Consider the following 22,606-nt stretch of genomic DNA (forward strand, 5'->3'; position numbering starts at 1 on the left):
GAGGGGCAGGCGGGCGCGAGGGAGAGAGGGGCAGGCGGGCGCGAGGGAGAGAGGGGCAGGCGGGGCGCGAGGGAGAGAGGGGCAGGCGGGCGCGAGGGGCAGGCGGGCGCGAGGGGCAGGCGGGCGCGAGGGGCAGGCGGGCGAGAGGGGCAGGCGGGCGAGAGGGGCAGGCGGGCGAGAGGGGCAGGCGGGCGAGAGGGGCAGGCGGGCGAGAGGGGCAGGCGGGCGAGAGGGGCAGGCGGGCGAGAGGGGCAGGCGGGCGAGAGGGGCAGGCGGGCGAGAGGGGCAGGCGGAGAGAGGGGCAGGCGGGAGAGAGGGGCAGGCGGGAGAGAGGGGCAGGCGGGAGAGAGGGGCAGGCGGGAGAGAGGGGCAGGCGGGAGAGAGGGGCAGGCGGGAGAGAGGGGCAGGCGGGAGAGAGGGGCAGGCGGGAGAGAGGGGCAGGCGGGAGAGAGGGGCAGGCGGGAGAGAGGGGCAGGCGGGAGAGAGGGGCAGGCGGGAGAGAGGGGCAGGCGGGAGAGAGGGGCAGGCGGGAGAGAGGGGCAGGCGGGAGAGAGGGGCAGGCGGGAGAGAGGGGCAGGCGGGAGAGAGGGGCAGGCGGGAGAGAGGGGCAGGCGGGAGAGAGGGGCAGGCGGGAGAGAGGGGCAGGCGGGAGAGAGGGGCAGGCGGGAGAGAGGGGCAGGCGGGAGAGAGGGGCAGGCGGGAGAGAGGGGCAGGCGGCGGGAGAGAGGGGCAGGCGGGAGAGAGGGGCAGGCGGGAGAGAGGGGCAGGCGGGAGAGAGGGGCAGGCGGGAGAGAGGGGCAGGCGGGAGAGGGAGCCACAGGGCAGGCGGGAGAGAGGGGCAGGCGGGAGAGAGCCCAAGGGCAGGCGGGAGAGAGAGACCCAGGGGCAGGCGGGCCAGAGAGACCCAGGGGCAGGCGGGCCAGAGAGACCCAGGGGCAGGCGGGCCAGAGAGACCCAGGGGCAGGCGGGCCAGAGAGACCCAGGGGCAGGCGGGCCAGAGAGACCCAGGGGCAGGCGGGCCAGAGAGACCCAGGGGCAGGCGGGCCAGAGAGACCCAGGGGCAGGCGGGCCAGAGAGACCCAGGGGCAGGCGGGCCAGAGAGACCCAGGGGCAGGCGGGCCAGAGAGACCCAGGGGCAGGCGGGCCAGAGAGACCCAGGGGCAGGCGGGCCAGAGAGACCCAGGGGCAGGCGGGCCAGAGAGACCCAGGGGACGGCGGGCCAGAGAGACCCAGGGGACGGCGGGCCAGAGAGACCCAGGGGACGGCGGGCCAGAGAGACCCAGGGGACGGCGGGCCAGAGAGACCCAGGGGACGGCGGGCCAGAGAGACCCAGGGGACGGCGGGCCAGAGAGACCCAGGGGACGGCGGGCCAGAGAGACCCAGGGGACGGCGGGCCAGAGAGACCCAGGGGACGGCGGGCCAGAGAGACCCAGGGGACGGCGGGCCAGAGAGACCCAGGGGACGGCGGGCCAGAGAGACCCAGGGGACGGCGGGCCAGAGAGACCCAGGGGACGGCGGGCCAGAGAGACCCAGGGGACGGCGGGCCAGAGAGACCCAGGGGACGGCGGGCCAGAGAGACCCAGGGGACGGCGGGCCAGAGAGACCCAGGGGACGGCGGGCCAGAGAGACCCAGGGGACGGCGGGCCAGAGAGACCCAGGGGACGGCGGGCCAGAGAGACCCAGGGGACGGCGGGCCAGAGAGACCCAGGGGACGGCGGGCCAGAGAGACCCAGGGGACGGCGGGCCAGAGAGACCCAGGGGACGGCGGGCCAGAGAGACCCAGGGGACGGCGGGCCAGAGAGACCCAGGGGACGGCGGGCCAGAGAGACCCAGGGGACGGCGGGCCAGAGAGACCCAGGGGACGGCGGGCCAGAGAGACCCAGGGGACGGCGGGCCAGAGAGACCCAGGGGACGGCGGGCCAGAGAGACCCAGGGGACGGCGGGCCAGAGAGACCCAGGGGACGGCGGGCCAGAGAGACCCAGGGGACGGCGGGCCAGAGAGACCCAGGGGACGGCGGGCCAGAGAGACCCAGGGGACGGCGGGCCAGAGAGACCCAGGGGACGGCGGGCCAGAGAGACCCAGGGGACGGCGGGCCAGAGAGACCCAGGGGACGGCGGGCCAGAGAGACCCAGGGGACGGCGGGCCAGAGAGACCCAGGGGACGGCGGGCCAGAGAGACCCAGGGGACGGCGGGCCAGAGAGACCCAGGGGACGGCGGGCCAGGGAGACCCAGGGGACGGCGGGCCAGAGAGACCCAGGGGACGGCGGGCCAGAGAGACCCAGGGGACGGCGGGCCAGGGAGACCCAGGGGACGGCGGGCCAGAGAGACCCAGGGGACGGCGGGCCAGAGAGACCCAGGGGACGGCGGGCCAGGGAGACCCAGGGGACGGCGGGCCAGGGAGACCCAGGGGACGGTGGGGGAGAGGGAGACAGAGGGAAAGGAGAGCAAGAGGGAGACAGTGGGAAAGGAGAGCAAGAGGGAGACAGAGGGAAAGGAGAGCAAGAGGGAGACAGAGGGAAAGGAGAGAGAGCGAGAGAGAGACATACAGACAAAATGGGAAAGGAGAGAGCGCGATAAAGTGTGATCGGCGAGACAGGGTGACACACACAAAGTGGGAAGGAGAGCGAGACAGACAGACAGATGGAATGGAGAGAAAGAGAGACAGAGTGGGAGAGGAGAGTGAGAGAGGCACAAAGTGGGAAAAGAGAGCGAGAGGGAGAGACACAAAGTAGGAAAGAAGAGGGAGAAAAACATACTCATACAGAGTGGTAAAAGAAAGCAAGCAAAAAGTTGTGCCGAGTTTCAGGAGGGCTGTGGGTGAGACACAAGCTGTGCTACTCGGGACTTGTTTGGGTGATTTAGTGTTACAGTGGCTAATTTCAAAGTGTATAGTATTTCTGTTATATTCAGTGATTTATTTTATTTTGCAAGTTATTCCAGCTAGGAATGCATAGTGCCGCACATGTACAGAATAGTATTTCATCTAGTACATTGGTTTTTCCGAGCAAGAAAAGTCTGAAGGAAACTTATGATTTGCATTGTTAAAGCCGGAATGAGTTCCCATAGGAATCAAAGTTGTTTCACTTAAAGTCGCGGTTTTCAGGAATGCAAGCACAACTTATTGTGAGGGCTTACTGTGGTTTAAAAATAAGAGATCTCCCATTTAAGAAGGAGATGAGAAGCCATTGAATAGTTTTAAGGCAGAGGTAGATTGACTCCCTTGATAGTCAAAAATCTAAGGTTATCAGATTTAGGTGGAACGTGGAGCTGAGGCCACAGTCTGATCAGCCAATATCTTATTGAATGGCAGAGCAGGCACGAGGGGCCAAATGGCCTGCTCCTGTTCCCAATTCACATGTTTGTATGTAGTGGTGGGTGGGGAAAAAGAAGAAAGAGAAAGGTCTGACAGAGAAATTAAATGACAAAAGGGCTAGTGGCGCAGGCCAAAGGGAGTGGTAAAAGGCCAATAGAGAAACAAAAGATGTGTTAAGAGACGGTGAGAATGGCAGAATGATGAACAGTTGTCATTCAAAAGCAAAAACAAGAGAAAAATGAGTTAAAACCAAAACCTGCAAAGCAAAAGGAAACAAAATGGGAGCAGAGATTATGGTCTGAAATTGGTGAACTCAATGTTGAGTCCAGAAAACTATAAAGTACCTAATCAAAAGATGAGACTGTTCGCTGAGCTTATGTTGAGCTTCATTGGAACCCTCTTGCAGTGTTCCATTCAACATTTAACATTCCATTCAACATCTCCTGTCTTCCACCTTATTACAGGCCTTCCCTTTTCTTCTTTTTCCCATCTTCCCCCTTTCACTTGCTTTAAACCAATTACATTTCTAACTTTTCCCAGTTATGATGAAAGGTCATCAACCTGAAACCTTAACTCTACTTCTCTCTCCACAGATGTTGCCAGACCTGCTGAGTAATTCCAGCATTTTCAGCATCCCCAGTATTCTGCTTTTGGATCCATAATATATATTTGGCTTACAACTGTAAACAAGGAAATGTAATTTAAAATTTAAAAAGCCTAAGAAGCAAAAACTTTAGAGGAAGATTTACATAAAGCTGCAGGACACCAGGTCAGGCTTGTGATTCTTCACAAGGTAAATTGTCTATTACAACCAATGCACTGAGCAACTTATGAAAACAGTATGATTCTTTGTACTGGTGTTCTTCAAATTGAACTATTTACATTAATTCCATGTTGCTACACTTTCCATGTATCCTTTTCCATTCTTCCTTTTCAAATAATTATCCAATTCTCTTTCAAAATGAGTCATGGCTTCAACAGCCATTTTAGATAAATCATTCCAAATTCAGTTCTAAAGGAAAAGACGGAAAGGTCAATGATTTCAACAGGAAGAAAGGGCTGGGAAACCATGTGAATGCCAGTGCAACAACAAATTTCCAGTTTCAGTACTGTTCATTGTCTAGTGCTGCCAAGATGCCTGGTCTTTTCCTCCCATAGAGGGTGTTTTCTTCAGTACTGATCTTTTAGAGATGTACAGATACACCATTCTGCAGAATAAATAGGTCAGGAATCCTGAGAATGCCAGTACACTTTTTAGGTGTCAGTTAAGCAAATTATTTGTACAAGACCTCAAACAGAAATGTAGAAAGAAATATAAAATAAACTGACAAAAACTTAAGCAACTTTTAAATTTTTAGTCAACAAAAAAAGTTTTGCATGCAGTGCAGTTCCTTGGTAACTCAGTTAATAATGTACAGCATTGATGACACTTGATGATAAGGGAAGGCCCTCAGTTCAATCATTGGTATGACAATTGACTTCAATGACCCCATGGTCAAGAAGAAAATCATCTAGGTTTCCCCCTCCTAACTTTTATGTTAGAATGCTCTTAATTGTGATGCTACCCAATCTGTTGACACTGCTACAAGACCTATACCCACCATAAATTACCAGCTTTAACAAGACGTACAGAAAATTAAACAAGCAGGGAAAAGGGTGTAACGTAAGCTCATTCATTTTACAACGGTACATTAAAATTATGCTTGTGAAAATTGTGATAATGAATGAATTGCACTTATAACACTATTATTACTTGTATTTCCTTACCAAACAGTCCACGTGTCCAAACTGATCACAATACAGTGTGGGTCCAAGCGAGTAGTCTGGAAATGCTTCCAAGAATGCTGACCTTGTGAGCTTTGACTGCAACCCTAAGTGTAAGAGACACTATGCATAATCAATCTAAAAATGTGAGAGTCTCTTAAGGTGCTAGTCTTAACTTACAACAGGTTTTGATGCTGCCAGCATAATTCGGTGAAGCAGAATAGTGAACACAGCAAATTTTCACACTTTCACTTGAACTCTTGAGATAGCATTTTCAACTACTGTTTGATACAACATCAACTTTCTTTTATGTGGAAAGGCCTCACAGAGGTGTAATCAGACAAAAATGGATGCTGGTCCAAAGGAGAAGATATTAGGAGGTAACAAAAAGCCTTAAAGACAGAGCAGTGTGAAGTATGATGCCCAACTCAAAGTCTGGATTTTAAGAAGGGCCCTAAAGGAGGAGAGAGGTCAGAGGCAGAAAATTTAAACTTTTCCAAATATGGGGCCTAGATAGCTGAAAGCACAGTCACTCATTGTGAGGCAAAGGGATAGGGAATGCACACAAGTCCAGAATTGGAGGAACAGGTGGGAAGTGCAGAAATTATGGAAGGTTACAGAGATAGGGAGGACCAAGGCCATGACGGGATTAAACATGAGGATGAGAATTTTAAATTGGAGGTGCTGGGGGGTCTAAGAGCCAATGTAGGTCAGCAAGGGCAGGAATCACAAAATCATGCGGTGGAATTTTCCGGCCCCTTCCTGCCAGCGAGATTTTCCAGTCCCGCCGAAGTCGATGGATTTTTGATCAGCTCGCCACATTTCACAGCCCCGCCACCGCCATGACGGGACCATAAAATTGCCCCCATGGAATCCTACAGCACAGAAGCAGGCCTTAGAACCCATCATGCCTGTGCTGGTTCTTTGAAAGAGAAATCACACTTAGTTCCACACCCCTGCTTTTTGTCCTTTTGTATGTGTTCATGTGATGTGAGCATCGTTGGTAAGCCCAGCATTTATTGTCTCTTCCTAATTGTCCCTGTGATGGTGGTAGTGACCAGAATTGTTAAACTGCTGCAGCTCATGAAGTGTCAGGACACAGTGTCATTAGGGAGGGAGTTCCAGGATTTTGACGCATGTGATAGTGAAGTAACAGCAATACAGTACCAAGTCAGGATGGTGAGTGGCTTGGAGGGAGTACTTGCAGGTGGTGGTGTTCCCATACATCTGCTCCCCTTGTCCTTCTAGGTGATAGAGGTCAATCATTTCCCAATCATCTCTGGCTTTGGTGAGATGCCAGGTGACTGGAAGACAGCTAACATTGTACCATTATTGTAAAAGATAGACCAAGTAATTATAGGCCAGCCAGCTTAACCTCAGTAGTGTGAAAATCATTAAAAAAAATTCTTAGGGACAGTACAATTCATCATTTAGAAAGGAACTGGTTAATCCAAGACAGACAGCAGGGATGTGTTAAGGGAAGGGTGTGTCTCACTTATGTAACTGAATTTAAGTAGTCGCTTGATATTACAGAACTTGAGCATTGCTGAAAAGAGACATGCTGATTGGTTGGCAAGTTTCCTCTGATTGGTCGAGACATTGATATGGAAAATGCACCAGGGAACTATTAACCCCCACGCTTTTGTTTAATTCAAAAAGGCAGAATGCCTAGATATGTTCCTTTTGCCTGCAAAATAGTTCCCTGGTGCATTCTCCATGGCAATGCCTCCAATCAGAAAACTTACCGAACATTCGGCACCTTTCTCTTAAGCAATATAAATTGTTGTCATTATTGAAATTTGGCATTTTTGCAACTATCCTTTTGCCTAAACTTTTTCAGCCTCCAGGAATTGATTCTTGGTCTGCTACAAGAGGAGAAGCTGGTTAATTGGTGGGTATCTGCTAAGTGATTAAAGTTTATTCCGCTCCTAAGGCTCAAAATAGTATATTTTGAGTGAGGGGTGAGCGGGAAAGGATAAAAGGATCGAGAGGCCTACCTGCAGTGAGACCAGTGGCAGCATGACTTCACGAAACACAACGTGACGCGAGTGCAGGGAAAGCAGCTGATTGATGAATGGGATTGGTGAGTATTTCTAGACTTTAAAGTAAAAGTAAGGGTGTTGTGTTTAGGTCACTAGTCCTTTTTTTCTCTCTATTTCTTAAAAAGAGCTCGTTAAGTATAAGATCGATACTGGTGTGTAAAAAAAATTACAATGAAGTGTAAAGAGCAGGGATACTAGAGTAATTAATTAATAAATTAAATAAAATATGATAGTGATGGCAGGACAGGAGATGTGTTGCTGCTGCAGCATGTGGGATCTGCTTGACACCAAGGTGATCCAGAGCGAACAGATCTGTAGTAAGCATTTGCAGCTCGAGGACCTATGGAACCAAGTTGAGGAGCTGGAGTCTGAGCTGCAGACATTGCGCCACATCAGGGAGGGGGAAAGTTACCTGGACACTTTGGTCCAGGAGGCGGTCACACTCCTCAGATTAGGTGATTCAAATTTGGTCTGTGATCAGGGATAGGATGGTGTGACTGCAGGTGAAGAAGAAATGGGGACCCATTTACGAGGTTCTGGCAAGTTGTGTGGACGAGAGTGGGGACTGCAGGAAGGATGAGCGAACTGACCACAGCATTGGGGAAAAGCAGACCATTCAAGTGGAGGCGGAAATATGAACGTAGTAGTGGCAGGGGACAGTATAATTAGGGGGATAGATACTGTTCTCTGCAGCCATGAGCATGAGTCCCGAAGGCTGTGTTGCCTGCCGGTACCAGGATTAAGGGCATCTCCTCAGAGTTGGAGAGGAACTTGGGGTGAAAGAGGAGGGATCCAACTGTCGTCGTCCACTTTGGTGCCAATGACATTGATAGGACTAGAAAGGAAGTTCTGCTGAAAGAGTTTGAATAGTTAGGAGCTAAATTAAAAAACAGAACATCCAAGGTGATAATCTTGGGATTACTACCTGAACCACGGGCAAACTGGCATAGGGTAAATAAAATGAAGGAGTTAAATGCGTGGATCAAAGATTGGTGTGGGAGGAATGGGTTTCAGTTCATGGGGCACTGGCACCAATACTGGGGGAGAAGGGAGCTGTTCCAGTGGGCTGGGCTTCACTTGAACCGTGCTAGGACCAGTGTCCTGGCACATCGAATAACTAGGGCTGTAGACAGCGGGGGTGGGGTGGGTTCTGGAGAGGGGATATGTATGCTTACAAAGCAAAAGGATATGGCAGTATTGCAGTGCAGCTATTTAGGTAATGATACCCAGAGTGTGACAAGAAGGGACAGAGTGTATAAACTTAAAAAAACCAGCAGCAAATAGGGTCAAAGGGGAAAAAATGGTAAAAAGGCAAAATTAATGGCTCTTTACTTAAATGCGCATTGGAACAAAATAAATAAATTAATGGCACAAATAGAGGTTAATGGTTATGATCTTATAGCCATTACGGAGACATGGTTACAAGGAGATCAAAGCTAGGAACTATATATTCAGGGGTATGTGACTTTTTGAAAGGACAGGCAGGAAGAAAAGGGTGATGGGGTAGCTTTGTTAGCACGAGATGGAATAAGTGGATCGGAAGATGTGGAATCCATATGGGTGGAGGTAAGAAATAACAAGGGGAAGAAGTCACTGGTGGGAGTAGTCTATAGGCCCCCTAACTGAAGCTATACTGTAGGACAGAGAATAAATCAGGAGATAACGAGGGCATGTAAAAAAGGCTGTACATTAATCATGGGTGACTTTAATCTTCGTGTAGATTGGGAAAATCAAATTGGCAGAGGTAGCCACGAGCAAGAATTCATAGGCTATAATTGGGACAGTTTCCTAGAACAATATGTTGTGGATCCAACCAGGGATCAGGCTATTTTGGATCTGGTAATGTGCAATGAGGCAGATTTAATAAATGATCTCAGAGTAAAAGATCCCCTAGGAAACAGTGACCATCACATGGTAGAATTTAGCATTTCAGTTTGAGAGTGAGAAACTTGGGTCGGAAACAACTGTGCTAAACTTAAATAAGGGCAATTACAAAGAAATGAGGGCAGATTTGGCTGGAGTAGACTGGGAAAGGAGTTCAGCAGAAAAGACGATTGATGAACAATGGCAGAATTTTAAGAAAATAGTTCATCATTCACAGCAAAGATGTATTTCAGTGACGAAGAAAGATTCTAAAAAGGGGATAAACCGACCATGGTTAACCAAGGAAGTTAAGGATAGTATCAAATTGAAAGAAAAAAACATACAATGTGGCAAAGATTAGTGGTAAGCCAGAGGATTGGGAAAGTTTTAAAAACTGACAAAAGATTACCAAAAAATAATAGAGAGGGGGAAATAAACTTTGAGAGTAAACTAGCAACACAAAACAGACAGTAAGAGCTTCTTTAAATATATAAAAAGGAAGAGAGAAGCCAAAGTGAACAAAGGCCCCTTAGAGAATGAGGCTGGGGAAATAATAATGCGGAACTAGGAAATGGCAGAGGAGTTGAATACTTTGCATCAGTCTTCACAGTAGAAGAAACTAATAGCATTCCAAAAATACTAAATAATCAAGGGGAAAAAGGGGGGGGCAGGAAATAAATACAATAACTATCATTAGAGAAAAAGTATTATGGAAACTAATGGGGCTAAATGCTGATAGGTCTCCTGGACCTGATGGGTTGCATCCTAGGATATTAAAGGAAGTAGCTACAGAGATAGTGGATGCACTGGCAGTAATCTTCCAAGAATCCTTAGATTCTGGAAAAGTCCCAGAGGATTGGAAAACTGCCAATTTAACACCCTTATTCAAAAAGGGAAGCAACAACAAAACAAGTAGCTATAGGCCAGTTAGCTTAACATCTGTCATTGGGAAAATGTTAGAGTCTATTATAAAGGATGTAATAGCAGAGCATTTAGAAATACATAATATAATCAAGCAGAATCAGAATGGCTTCATGAAGGGGGAATCATGCCTGCCAAATTTATTAGAATTCTTTGAGGAGGTAACAAGCAGGATAGATAAAGGATAACCAGTAGACGTAATATATTTGGATTTCCAAAAGGCTTTTGATAAGGTACTGCATATAAGGCAACTTAATAAGATAAGAGCCCATGGTGTTGGGGGTAGTATATTAGCATGGATAGAGGATTGGCTAACTAACAGAAGACAGAGAGTTGGGATAAGGGGGGGCACTTTCAGGATGGCAACCTGTGCCACAAGGATCAGTGCTGGGGCCACAATTATTTACAATATGTATTAATGACTTGGATGAGAGAATTGAAGTTTGCAGATGGCACAAAAATAGGTGGGGAGGCAAGTGCTTAGGATGACACAAAGAGTCTAGAGGGTTATAGACAGGTTAAGTGAGTGGGCAAAAATTTGGCGGATAGAATATAATGTGGGAAAGTGTGAGGTTATGCACTTTGGCAGGAAGAATAGAGGAACTGAATATTATTTAAATGGAGAAAGATTGCAGAAAACTGCAGCAGAAGAGGGATTTGGGGGGTCCTCATGCATGAATCACAAAAAGCTAGCATACAAGTTCAGTAAGTAATAAGGAAGGTAAATGGAATGTTGGCCTTTATTTCAAAGGGAATGGAGTATAAAAATAGGGAAGTCTCGCTAAAACTATACAAGGGACTAGTTAGACCACGCCTAGAATACTGTGAACAGTTTAGGTCCCTTATCTAAGCAAAGATGTACTAGCATTGGAGACAGTCCAGAGAAGGTTCACTAGGTTGATCCTGGGTATGGAGGGATTTTCTTATGAGGAGAGGTTGAGTAGTTGGGCCTGTACTCATTGGAGTTTAGAAGAACGACAGGCGGCCTTATTGAAGGAGATAAGATTCTTAGGGGGCTTGACAGGGTAGATGCTGACAGGTTGTTTCCCCTTGTGGGAGAGTCTAGGACCAGAGAGCATAATCTCAGAGTAAGTGGTCGCCCATTTCAGACAGAGATGAGGAGGAATTTCCTCTCAGAGGGTAGTGAATTTGTGAATTCTTTACTGCAGAGGGCCGTAGAGACTGGGTCATTAAGTATATTCAAGGCTGAGATAGACAGATTTTTAATCAGTAAGGGAATCACGGGTTATGGGGAAAAGGCAGGAAAGTGGAGTTGAGGATTATCAGATCAGCCATGATCTCACTGAATGGCAGAGTAGACTTGATGGGCCAAATGGTCTACTTCTGCACCTATGTTTTATGGTCTTATCCTGATAAGTGCAAGGTGAAAAGTTTCAACAATATGTCTCTTTGCTCAGCCATATAATTGAATTCTTTGAGGAGGTAACACGGAGGGTCAACAGTGAAGTACATTTGGTGTCGTTCATATTAATGTTAGCAAGGCTTTTGATAAGATCCCACATTACAAAATCCCATTTTACAAAAGTAAAAGCGCATGGAATCCAAGACAAGATGGCAACTTGGTTCCAAAATTCGCTCAGAAACAGGAAGCAAAGGGTAATAGTTGATAGGTGCTTTTGTGACTGAAAGGCTGTTTCCAGTGGGTTCTGCAGGGATCATCGTTTGCTTTTTGTGTTTAGAATTGAACACGGGGTATAATTAAGAAGTCTGCAGATGGTACAAAAATTTGCCACGTGGTTGATAATGAAGAAGGAAGCTGTAGACTGCAAGAAAATATCAACAGACTGGTCAGGTAGGTAGAAAAGTTGTGAATGGAGTTCAATCTTGGGGAAGGCCAACAAGGCAATAAATAATAGGATATTGAAAAGTGTGGAGGAACAGAGGGCATTTCCACAGATCTCTTAAGGTGTTTGGACAGCTAGGTAAAGTGGTCAAGGGGACTTAAGGGACACTTTACATATTAGCCAAAGCTTAGAATTTAAGAGCTGGGAGATTACACTGCAACAGTATAAAACACTAATTAGTCCACAGCTGGAGTACTGCATGCAGTTCTGGTCTCCATTCTATAGGAAATATGTGAGGGCATACAGGAGAGATTTATGAGAACTGCAGAATTTTAGTTATGAGATTAAACTGAATAGGCTAGGGTTCTTTTCTTTGGAACAGAGGAGGCTGAGGGGGGGACATATTTGAAGTGTATACATTTATGAGGGGGCTAAAGAAAGTGGATAGGAAGGCCCTATTTCCCCCTTGGCTGAGGGACTAGAACCAGGGGATATAAATTCAGGGTAAGAGGTAGGAGGTTTAGAGGGGCTTTGAAGGGAGATTTCTTTTCACCCAGGAAGTGGTAAGATCTGGAGGTGAGGTGAGAGTGACTGCCCTTGACATCAAGGCAGCATTTGACCGAGTGTGGCATCAAGGAGCTCTAGCAAAACTGGAGTCAATGGGAATCAGGAGGGAAACTCTCTGCTGGATGGAGTTATGCCTAGCACAAAGGAAGATGGTTGTGGTTGTTGGAGGTCAATCATCTCAGTTCCAGGACATCTTGCAGGAGTTCCTCAGGTTAGTGTCTTCGGCCCAACCATCTTCCGCAGTTTCATCAATCATATGGTCAGAAGTGGGGATGTTCGCTGATGATTATACAATGTTCAGCACCATTCACAACTCCTCAGATACTGAAGAAATCCATGTCCAAATGCAGCTTGGGCTGACAAGTGGCCAGTAACATTTGCGCCACACAAGTGCCAGGCAATGACCATTTCCAACAAGATAGAATCTAACCATTGGCCCATGATGTTCAATGGCAATGCCATTGCTGAAGCCTCCACTATCAACATCCTGGTGGTTACCATTGACCAGAAACTGAACTGGACTAGCCAAATAAATACTGTAGCTACAAGAGCAGGTCAGAGGCTAGGAATCCTGCAGCGAGTAACTCCCCATATGACTCCCCAGAGCCTATCCACCATCTACAAGGCACAAGTCCGGAGTGAGATGGAATACTCTCCACTTGCCTGGATGAGTACAGCTCCCACTGCACTCAAGGAGCTTGACACCATTCAGGACAAAGCAGCCCACTTGATTGGCACCCCATCCACAAACATTCACTCCCTCCAGCGCTGACGCACAGTGGCAGCAGTGTGTACCACCTACAATAGGCTTGTCCAACCTTATTGCATGGGAGGTGGGGGCACATTTCAATTTTTCTCACATTCGCGGGGGGGAGGGCAATGAACAAATTTTGGCAAGTTAAGCTTTGACACAACATTATACATGAATTTTAAAAAAGAACTGATTTAGGAAAAGAAACAACTTGCTGAGCGAAAAAAAAGTCACAACAATAAATTGACAATTAAAAAACGAGTGACACATAAAGACAAACATTAGAGTGTGAAAGGGTAAGAGTGTATGCATGTCCAGTTCATTCCCAGGTTCAGGGTGCTCACTCACTTATCCTCGGCCACGATGAGAGTGGGTCAGAGTGCCTGTTGGTGTGTAGGGGTGAGAGCGAATGAGAACCCTGAGACTGGAAGTGAGCCAGACACACACACACTCCTCTCTCATCTCCTTTCTCTCTCTCTCACACACACCCAGTCCCCCTCACACCCAACCCATCCCCTCACACTCACCCACTCATTCATTCACCCACACACACTTGCGCTCGCCCACTCGCAGTCTCCTTCGCACTCGCCCGCTCACCCAAACACCCTCCCTCACGCTCACCCAATCACCCTCCCTCATACTCACCCCAACACCCTGCTGCTCGCCCGCTCAACTGCCCTCATGTTTGCCCACCCGCTCAGCCGCCCTCATACTCGCTCGCCCGCCCTTGCACGCCCACCCTCACGCTCACTCCCTCGCCCACCCTCACCCTCACTAAATTGGCTGGCGAAGAGCGGAAGAGAGTCCTGAAGCGGGCTAGTGGTGCCCGAATGCAGGTGCCTGCCAAGGTGAGCACTGGGAGATCCAGGGGGAGCACTGGGAGAAGCAGGGGTGCTGGGACAAACAGCGGGAATCGGGCCAGAGCACCAAGAGTTGGGGTAAAATGACTGGAGTCATGAGACAGCATGGTGAGCGGAGACCCCGTGCACTCCAGGACCTCTGTCTCCATCTTCATATACTCGTAGTTGCCAGTGTTCGCTGCTTCTCTAATCACGTCTGTTTCTCTCCCGTGTTTGCTGCTGTTAGGCTCAATAGTGAGCCTGCAGAGATCTTCAAACTCTCTGACCTATCTTACCAGAATTTCAACCATTACTCCGCAGGCCACATAGAGGGGCTCCACGGGCCGCTACGAGTTAGACAAGCCTAATCTACAAGATGCACCACAGGAACTCACCAAGGCTCTTTAGACAGCACCTTCTAAAGCCACGACCTCTGCCATCTAGAAGAACAGAGGCAGCATATGCATGGGAACACCACAACCTGGATATTCCCCTCCAAGCCATTCACCAATATATCGCTGTTCCTTCACATGTGCTGGTTCAAAATCCTGGAACTCCCTCCATAACAGGATTATGAGTATACCTACCCAACATGGACTGCAGCGGTTCAAGGAGGCAGCTCACCATCACCTTCTCAAGGGCAATTTGGGATGGGCAATAAATGCTGACCTAGTCAGTGATGCCCACATCCCATTAATGAATAAAAGAAACTAGTTTGAAAGAGTAGTCAAGGCAGAAATACTCATAACATGGCGCTAAGCTAGTTGCCCATTCGGAGAGTTGGTGCAGACACAATGGACCAATTGCCTCCTATGCACCGTAATAATTCTGTGATTGAAGTGCCTTAACCTACAAGGCTACAGACCAAGAACTAGAAAACAAGATTACACTGAGTGACTACTTGTCAGCCAGCAGGGACATGATGGGCTGAACAGCCTGTTTCCAGCTGTAAATTTCTACAATTCTATTCTCATTGCCTGGCACTTGTGTGGTGCAAATGTTACTTACCACCAATCAGCCCAAGCCTGAATTTTGTACAGGTCTTGCTGCATGTGGACACAGACTGTGTGAGAATACGAGAAGTTGTAAATGGTACTTAACACTGTGCATCATCAGCGAGCATCCCAACTTCTGAACTCATGATGGAGGGAAACTTATTGATGAAGCAGCTGAAGATGGTTGGACTAGAACACTACTCTTAGGGTCTCCTGCAGCAATATCTTGGGACTAAGATAATTAGTCTCCAACAACCACAACCACCTTCCTTTGTGCTCTGTATGGCACCGACCAGTGGAGAGTTTTCTACATAATTCCACTAACTTAAGTCCTTGCTGGGGACATGGTCAAATGCTCCTTTGTTGTCAAAGGCAGTTACTTTCACCTCATCTATGAAATTTGGATCAAGGCCATAGGAGGTCTGGAACGGAGTTGCCCTGGCAGAACCCAAGCTGAGCATCGATAAGCAGGCTATTGCTGAGCAATTGCTTGTTAGCGCTATCAACACTTTCCATCAATTTCTTGATAATTGAGAGTAGGCTGGCCAGATCAGATCTGTCCTGCTTTTTGTGGACAGGGCAAACCTGGGCAATTTTCCACATTGCTGTGTTGATGCCAATGTTGTAGCTATACTGAAACAATTGCCAGGGCCCATAGCTTTCGCTGTATGTAGTGCCTTCAGCCATTCCTTGAGATCACATGCAGTGAATTGACCTGTCTACCATCCATAAGGCACAAGTCAGTAACGTGGCAAAATACTCTCCACTTGTCTGGATGAGTGCGGCTCCAACAGTCAAGAAGCTTGATACCACCCAAGACAAAGCTGCCCACTTGATTGGCACCTCATCTACCGCTATCAACGTTCACTCCCTCCACCCCCAGCACAGAGTGGTAGCAATGTGTACCATCTACAAAATGCACCACAGCAACTCATCAAGGCTCCTTGAACAGCACCTTTCAAATCCGTGACACTATCAACTAGAAGGACAAGGGCAGCAAAGGCATGGAAGCACCACCACCTGCAAGTCCCCCCCCAGGGTAACACACCATCCTGACTTCGAACTACATTGCCACTTCTTTACTATTGCTGTTTCATAATCCTGGAACTCCCTCCCTAACTTGCAGTGGTTCAAGGAAGGAGTTCACCACCACCTTCTCAACAGCGGTTAGGGATGGGTATTAAATTTTAAGACTTGCCACCAATTCTCGCATCCATGAATAAATTTTTTAAAAAAAACACTTTTGTCTCCATAAGGACTGTGCGGTGGTCATTCCGACCAAGACTGCCATGGACAGATGCATCTGTGACAGATAGACTGGTGGGGATGAGGTCAAGTAGCTCACCACCACCTTCTCAAGCGCAATTAGGGATGGGCAATAAACGCTGCCTTTGCCAGTGACATTCACATGTTTTAGATATAGTTTTGAGTAAGTTATATTTGTATTTGTGGGTGTTAGGAACAAAGATATAGCAGTTTAATTTGTTTTTAATATGCGTGTTAAGAAAGGTGAAACCTGGGTTTGGTTTCATTTTAGAGTTCTTTTTGAGACGGAGACAGGAAGTTTCCAGGCCCTCTTTGTACGCATGCATTTTTAAAGAGGTTTTATGACTCGAAGTGAAAAGATGGCTTACCAAGGAGTTGGTAGTTTAGGGAAGTTAAAGCAAACACAAAAAGTTGGAATAAACGGTGCTGTTGCCTATCAATGGGGGGGGATCAGAGAAAGACACACAGAGAGACAGAAAGGCAGATTTTTGTTCAGTTGGTATATGTATACCACAGAGTAAAGACAGAAAAGGTCTAAGACTCTTTCTAGCTGGAAATGATGCCAGACTGCTGAGGAAATGAGTTTAAGGGACTCATAAGTATTGCTCTAAAGCTAAAGTAATGGTGAATGTAGAGTGAGTTTTCTCACCATCTCAGGGGAGATACCAATTGTGGAAGGACTTCTAGTGAATGTTCAGAGGTCTACTGGAAGAGAAACCTCTTTGCAACTGAACCAGCTCTAGCCTTGGTGTGGAAATAGTGGTACGTCTTTACTGGAGTGTTGGATTTGTAAGAGTATTGCTGGGATAAAAGGGATAGTGTGGGTTTGAATCATTTTTCCTTTGTGTCTGTGTTGAAATCTTTCCAGCCGTTTTTGTTGTGTTATACAGTTAATGGTTCTCGTTTTGTTGAAAAGTCAACAGCAGATTCCTGTGAATCTGTTTCAGTAAGTACTCTCCACGGTTTAAAAAAAATTATGGTCTATCAAGCCAGGTTCCATTCTGGGATCTGACTTGTCCAGTAATAACATCAGCTGGGGTCATAACATACACTCAAAGAACAAAAAAAACAAAAAAGACCACAGGAGAAGGCCGGAATGGATCATCTACTCAGTACTGCTGCTGAAGATGGCTGCAAATGCTTCAGACTTGTCTTTTACACTAGCATACTGGGCTCTTCCATCATTAGGGATGGAAATGCTTGTAGACCCTCCTCCTCATGCTCGTTGTTTAATTATCCATCACCATTCAGGACTTCATGTGGCAGGATGAGAGAGCTTTGATCTGAACAATTGGTTGTGGAATCGTTTAGCTATGTCTATAGCATGCTGCTTCCACTATTTAGCATGCATGTAGTTCTGTTTTGTAGTTTCTCCAGGTTGACATCTCATTTTAGGTAGGTCTGGTTCTGCTCAAACCATGCTCTTCTACAGTCCTCAATGAAGCAAGGTTGGTCCCCTGGTTTGATGGAAATGGTAAAGTGAGGGATATATCATGAGGCTACAGATTATGATTGATTATAAGTCTGCCACTACTGATGGTCCATAATGCCTCATCAACGTCAAATTTTGAGCTGCCAGATCTGTTCTTTTTTTTCATTCATTCGTTCTTGGGATGTGGGCATTGCTGGCTACACCAATATTTTTTTGCCATCCCATTGCCCTTGAGGGCATTTAAGAATCAACCACATTGGTGTGGGTCTGGAATCACATGTATGCCCCAGTTAAGGACCGCAGATTTCCTTCCCTAAAGGACATTAGTGAATAATTGTTTTTACAACAATCGACAAAGGTTTCATAGTCACCACTAGACTTTTAGTTCCAGGTTTTTATTGAATTCAAATTCTACCATCTGCTGTGGTGCGATTTGAACCCTGGTGCCCAGACCATTACCCTCAGTCTCTGGAATACCAAACTAGTGATAATACCACTACACCACCACCTCCCCTAAATCTGAATCTATCCCATTTAGCTTAGTGGCAGTGCTACACAACAAGGTGGAGCATTTTCTTTGTGCGAAGATAGGAATTTGTCTCTGCAAGGACTATGCACTGATAACTCCTACCAATACTGACATGGACAGATGCAATGGCGACAGATAGATTGGGCAATACGAAGTAGATTTTTCCTTCTTGTTGGTTCTCTCACTGCCACAGACCCACTCTGGCATCCACGTCCTTTAGGACTTGACCAGCAGTGGTACTAGCAAACCACTCTTTGCACAGGACATTAAAATCCCCCACCCAGAGCAAATTCTGTGCCCTTGCTACCTTCAGTACTTCTTCCACATGGTGTTCAACATGGAGGAGTACCAATTCATCAAATGAGGGAGGGAGGTAGATGGCCTGATGTTATGTGATTGGTGGGGTTCAGAGTCAGTGTTGACGGCTCACAGAGCCACTCTCTCCAGACTATATATCCACTTGTACCACCAATTCTGGTGGATCCGTTCCACTGATTCAATAGGACAAATCCAATGATGGTGATGCAGGAATTGGGACATTGGCTGCAAAGTATGGTTCTGTGCGTATGACAATGGACGGCTGTTGCCTGACTATTATGTAGGATAGCTCTTCCAATTTTGGCAGAAGAACTCAGATTTTAGTGTAGAAGACTTTGCAGGGTCAACTAGGTAGTTGTGCATTTGTAGTTTCCAGTGCCTAGTTTGATGCCAGGTAGTCTGCACAGTTTTATAATTATTCAGGTTTTCTGTAATGGTTAGATACAACTGAGTGGCTTGCCAGGTTACTTCAGGAGGCATTTAAGGGTCAACCACATTGTAAGTCTCAAGTCACATGACAGCAGGCTTCCTTCCCTGATGGACATTAGTGAACCAGGTGAGTTTTTATGACAATCCAGTAATTTCATGATCATTAGAGACTTTTTAATTCCAGATTTATTAATGAATTGAATTTTTAAATTTCCATGGTGAGATTTAAACTCTTATTTCTGGAGCATCAGTCCAGACCTGTGAACACCCTTCTAAAATTATTTAGACAATCTGCTTCCACTACTTTTTCAGGTAGTGTTCCGAATCCCGACAATCCTGACAAAGCCCTCAAACCAGGTACCATCCTGATAAGGCTCCTCCATCCACTTTAAGGCCTTTACCTCTTTCCTGAAATGTGGTGCCCAGATTGTACATATTACTCCTGCTGAGGCCTAGCCAGCGATTTATATAGTTCTAACACGATCTCCTTGCTTTCGATTTTATGCCTCTTTATATGTAAATCCAAATAAAAATATGGTCTTTAAGCCACCTTATCAACCTGCCCTGCCACCTTTAAGGATGCATACATATGGGCACCAAGGTTTCTCTGCTCATTTACACTTTTAAAAATCATGCCACTTAAACATAATAAATCTCCCAAAGTGCATCACTTCACACTTATCCACATTGAATGCCATCTCCTATGCTTCTGCCCATTTCACCTTCTTGCCTATGTCACCCTGAAGCCCACAACTATCCTCACCACTATCTATGCTGCAAGTTTCATATTATCAGTGAAATTTATAATGCTGTTTCCCACAACCAAGTCTGGGTTGCTTGTAAAAATTGAAGAATCACTGAGCCAAAACTGACACATGGAGAATACCACCACAAACCACCTCTCAGTCCGAAAAACATTTATTCACCATCACGCTCTGGTTCCTGTCACTGAGCTAATTGCGTATCCATAGTGCCACTTTTCCCTCAATTTCATGGGCTTCCATCTCATTTATAGCTGTGTGGCACGTTGTTGAATAAATATATATATATATGTTATATATCAAGTTAGGCAGATACAATTTGGCTTTAACAAATCCACGCCTCTCCATGATTAACCTATGCCTTTCCAAATGAAAGTTGTTTATTTCATCCCTGATAAGGGTTTCCAATACTATCCCCCTCCACCCAAATATTGGCTGACTGGCCTGTAGCTTCCCAATTTACCCGTCTCCCCTTTCTCGAATTGTGGTATAATATTAGCAACAGTCCAGCACTACTCCTATATCCAACGAGGATTGAAAAATTACTTTTGCTTCTTTAAACAACCAAGGATGTATTCCATCCACAGCAACTAACTCATCAATCAGAAACACCTTGGGATATCAGGAGGTGAATCACCTGCCACACAATACCTAGTTTCTGATCGAAGGAAATTGCGGGTCCTCCATGTAGTTCAAGATCATAGAGATATTGAAGGGGTCAAGAGAGGTGATGGAGAGTAGGGTGTTTTCAGCATACATACATTATGTCTTCAGATGAGAGGGTCAAAGCATGTAGAAAAGGGACTTAGGATAGATCCTCAGGGGATACCAGAAGTACCAGTACATTTGTGGAAACAGAAGCCATTACTAGAGATGTTTCAGCTACCCTCGAATAGGCAAGAATGGATCCAAGCAAGGGTGCTCTCACCTAACTGGACAATGGAAGTGAGGCTTTGTAGGAGTGCTGTATGGATGATGTGCCAAAGGCTACAGAGATTGAGGACGAGGAGGGATAATACATCCCAGTTACATTCACAAAAGGATGTGACTTGGACTAAGGATGAATCAGTGCAATGGCCCGGGCAGAAGCCCGATTCAAAGACAGACTTACAAGAAAGGTGGGCGTGGATTTGGGAGGTAACTCATTTAAGAACTTTGGAGGAAAGGAAGGTTAGAGATGCAGCTTTTATGATGCAAAAACACAAAAGGTAGTCAAAAATGGCTACAATAAGATTTCTTTATACCATTTATAAAAATACCATTTAATACACAACTCAATGCAACACAACAGCAAAAGATATGAACAAGATGCTCCAAAAAAAAGCTTTTGAAACACAAAAGTCAGTTATGGAAACTCTTATCAAGTCAGTCATTCACATTCAGTAAGTTTTTGTTTGCAAAAAATTTCAAAGCGTTGTCTGGACATTTCTCAAGATAGAATCCTATTTTCCTCTGTTAATCTTAGTAAAAAGATAAATGTATTAAATGTTTCTCCCCACTTTATATTTTCATTTGTTTTAGTAAATTAGATACTAATGTGTATTTTTTAATCCATAGACTAAGTTACAGTATTTCCAGTATTATTAGATGGTCTTTCTTTCAGATTTTCTTCCATGGAATGCTTCTAAGGAATTGCTATGTTACAGTGTTTGGATGCAGATTACTGAATCTAATTAAGATTTATAGCATCTACATAACTTACAGTAGGAAAAGAGGAATTTAGTGACATATTAGATAAAAGTGAAAGAGATACATTTAACCCTAGCAATATTCTAAAAAGTGAAAAAGAATCTGAAATCTTGGCAATCCATACAGCACAATTAGCTACAGGTGAGTGTCCCTTTAAATGTTGCTTCAGTGACTCCTAAAAACCAATCCTACTGGTGAGCTAGGCACCAGAAAGGACTTCTGCAATTTGTAGTTAAAATGGCATTGTAATCCTAATTAAGTCTGGGTTCAGCTTGTTAAATAATGCTGTCAAGGTAAAGTGGATATCCCACCAGCAGTAAGGCCTGACAGACCATTCAGGAAAGGAGAGAATATAGGGCAAAACTTCTTTATTTAAAGCGCTCCTTGAAATAACTGAAAAGAAAAAGAAGGAACGGGGCGAGCTAATTTTTCAATGACTGATCTGGAAGTGCTGCTGGAACAAATTAAAGAGAGCGAAAGAATGCCATTGTTGAAAACCTACAATAGGCTATCACATGCAGCAGAGGCAATATGGATGAAGGTGGCTATGGCTGTGAATGGCACCTCAGTAACCTCACATACTTTGCAGTGTCAGAAGTAGTTTAATGACTTTGCTAGGTCAGCAAAGGTTAGTGTTTTCAGATGACTATCAGGGTTGCACTAAGCACAATAGTCAAGCAGTGCTCTTTAGTGCAACACAAAGATTTCTCGGCCAGAGGGCCACATCTGGGTATGGAAATTGTATGAAGGGGCCATAAATACTCAAGAAATTAACAATTAAAATAAAGAAATTTTGGTACAAATGAACAAAACCTTAATTATGATAATTATACCATCATAACAATATATTACAATAATTAAACCAAACATTGCCCTTTTTTCACGCCCTCTTGGCTTAATGTGAACAATGCAGTTGGTCCAAAAACGAAGTACTGCAGATGCTGGAAATATACAGATCTGACAGCATCTGTGGAAAGAGAAAAGTTTTGGGTTGTTTTGGCCTAAAACATTAAAACTTATAACAACCTAAAGCCTTTTCTCTTCCCACAGATGCTGCCAGACCTGCTATGTATTTCCAGCATTTTCTGTGTTTATTTAATACAGTTAATCACCACTCTTTACAATGGTACCAAAGTCCAGTGTCACTGTTGTTGTGGAAAGCGATGCTGGTCAACTAACTGGGATCTGTAGCGAAATTAGTTGTTTTCCCTGCTGAAATACATCTGTTCACACACATAGTTAGAGCTGAACAAAACAAGGATTTTCTGAGCCATCTTGCCGATATTTGGGAACTTAGATTTGCTCAAGGAAACATAAAACT

The 22,606-nt window shown here is 46.1% G+C and overlaps 1 protein-coding gene across 8 annotated transcripts in view; it reads right to left on the reverse strand.

The window, feature by feature from the left end:
• usp45 (ubiquitin specific peptidase 45) overlaps positions 1 to 22,606 on the reverse strand; it is a 191,370-nt gene that overhangs the window by 154,063 nt on the left and 14,701 nt on the right. For 7 of the 8 annotated variants that reach the window (XR_013576634.1, XM_078542307.1, XM_078542308.1 and 4 more), the window contains exon 4: positions 5,082 to 5,185. The exons of the other annotated variant lie outside the window; for it this stretch is intronic. Coding sequence is in view for 6 of the 7 variants with exons in the window: in XM_078542307.1 (XP_078398433.1) it covers positions 5,082 to 5,185 (104 nt within the window). In the remaining variant the exon portion in view is untranslated. The remainder of the gene's footprint in view (positions 1 to 5,081; positions 5,186 to 22,606) is intronic. 8 annotated transcript variants of the gene reach the window in all.

Source organism: Cetorhinus maximus, chromosome 5, assembly GCF_964194155.1.
Source record: "Cetorhinus maximus chromosome 5, sCetMax3.hap1.1, whole genome shotgun sequence".
Lineage (NCBI taxonomy): Eukaryota > Metazoa > Chordata > Chondrichthyes > Lamniformes > Cetorhinidae > Cetorhinus > Cetorhinus maximus.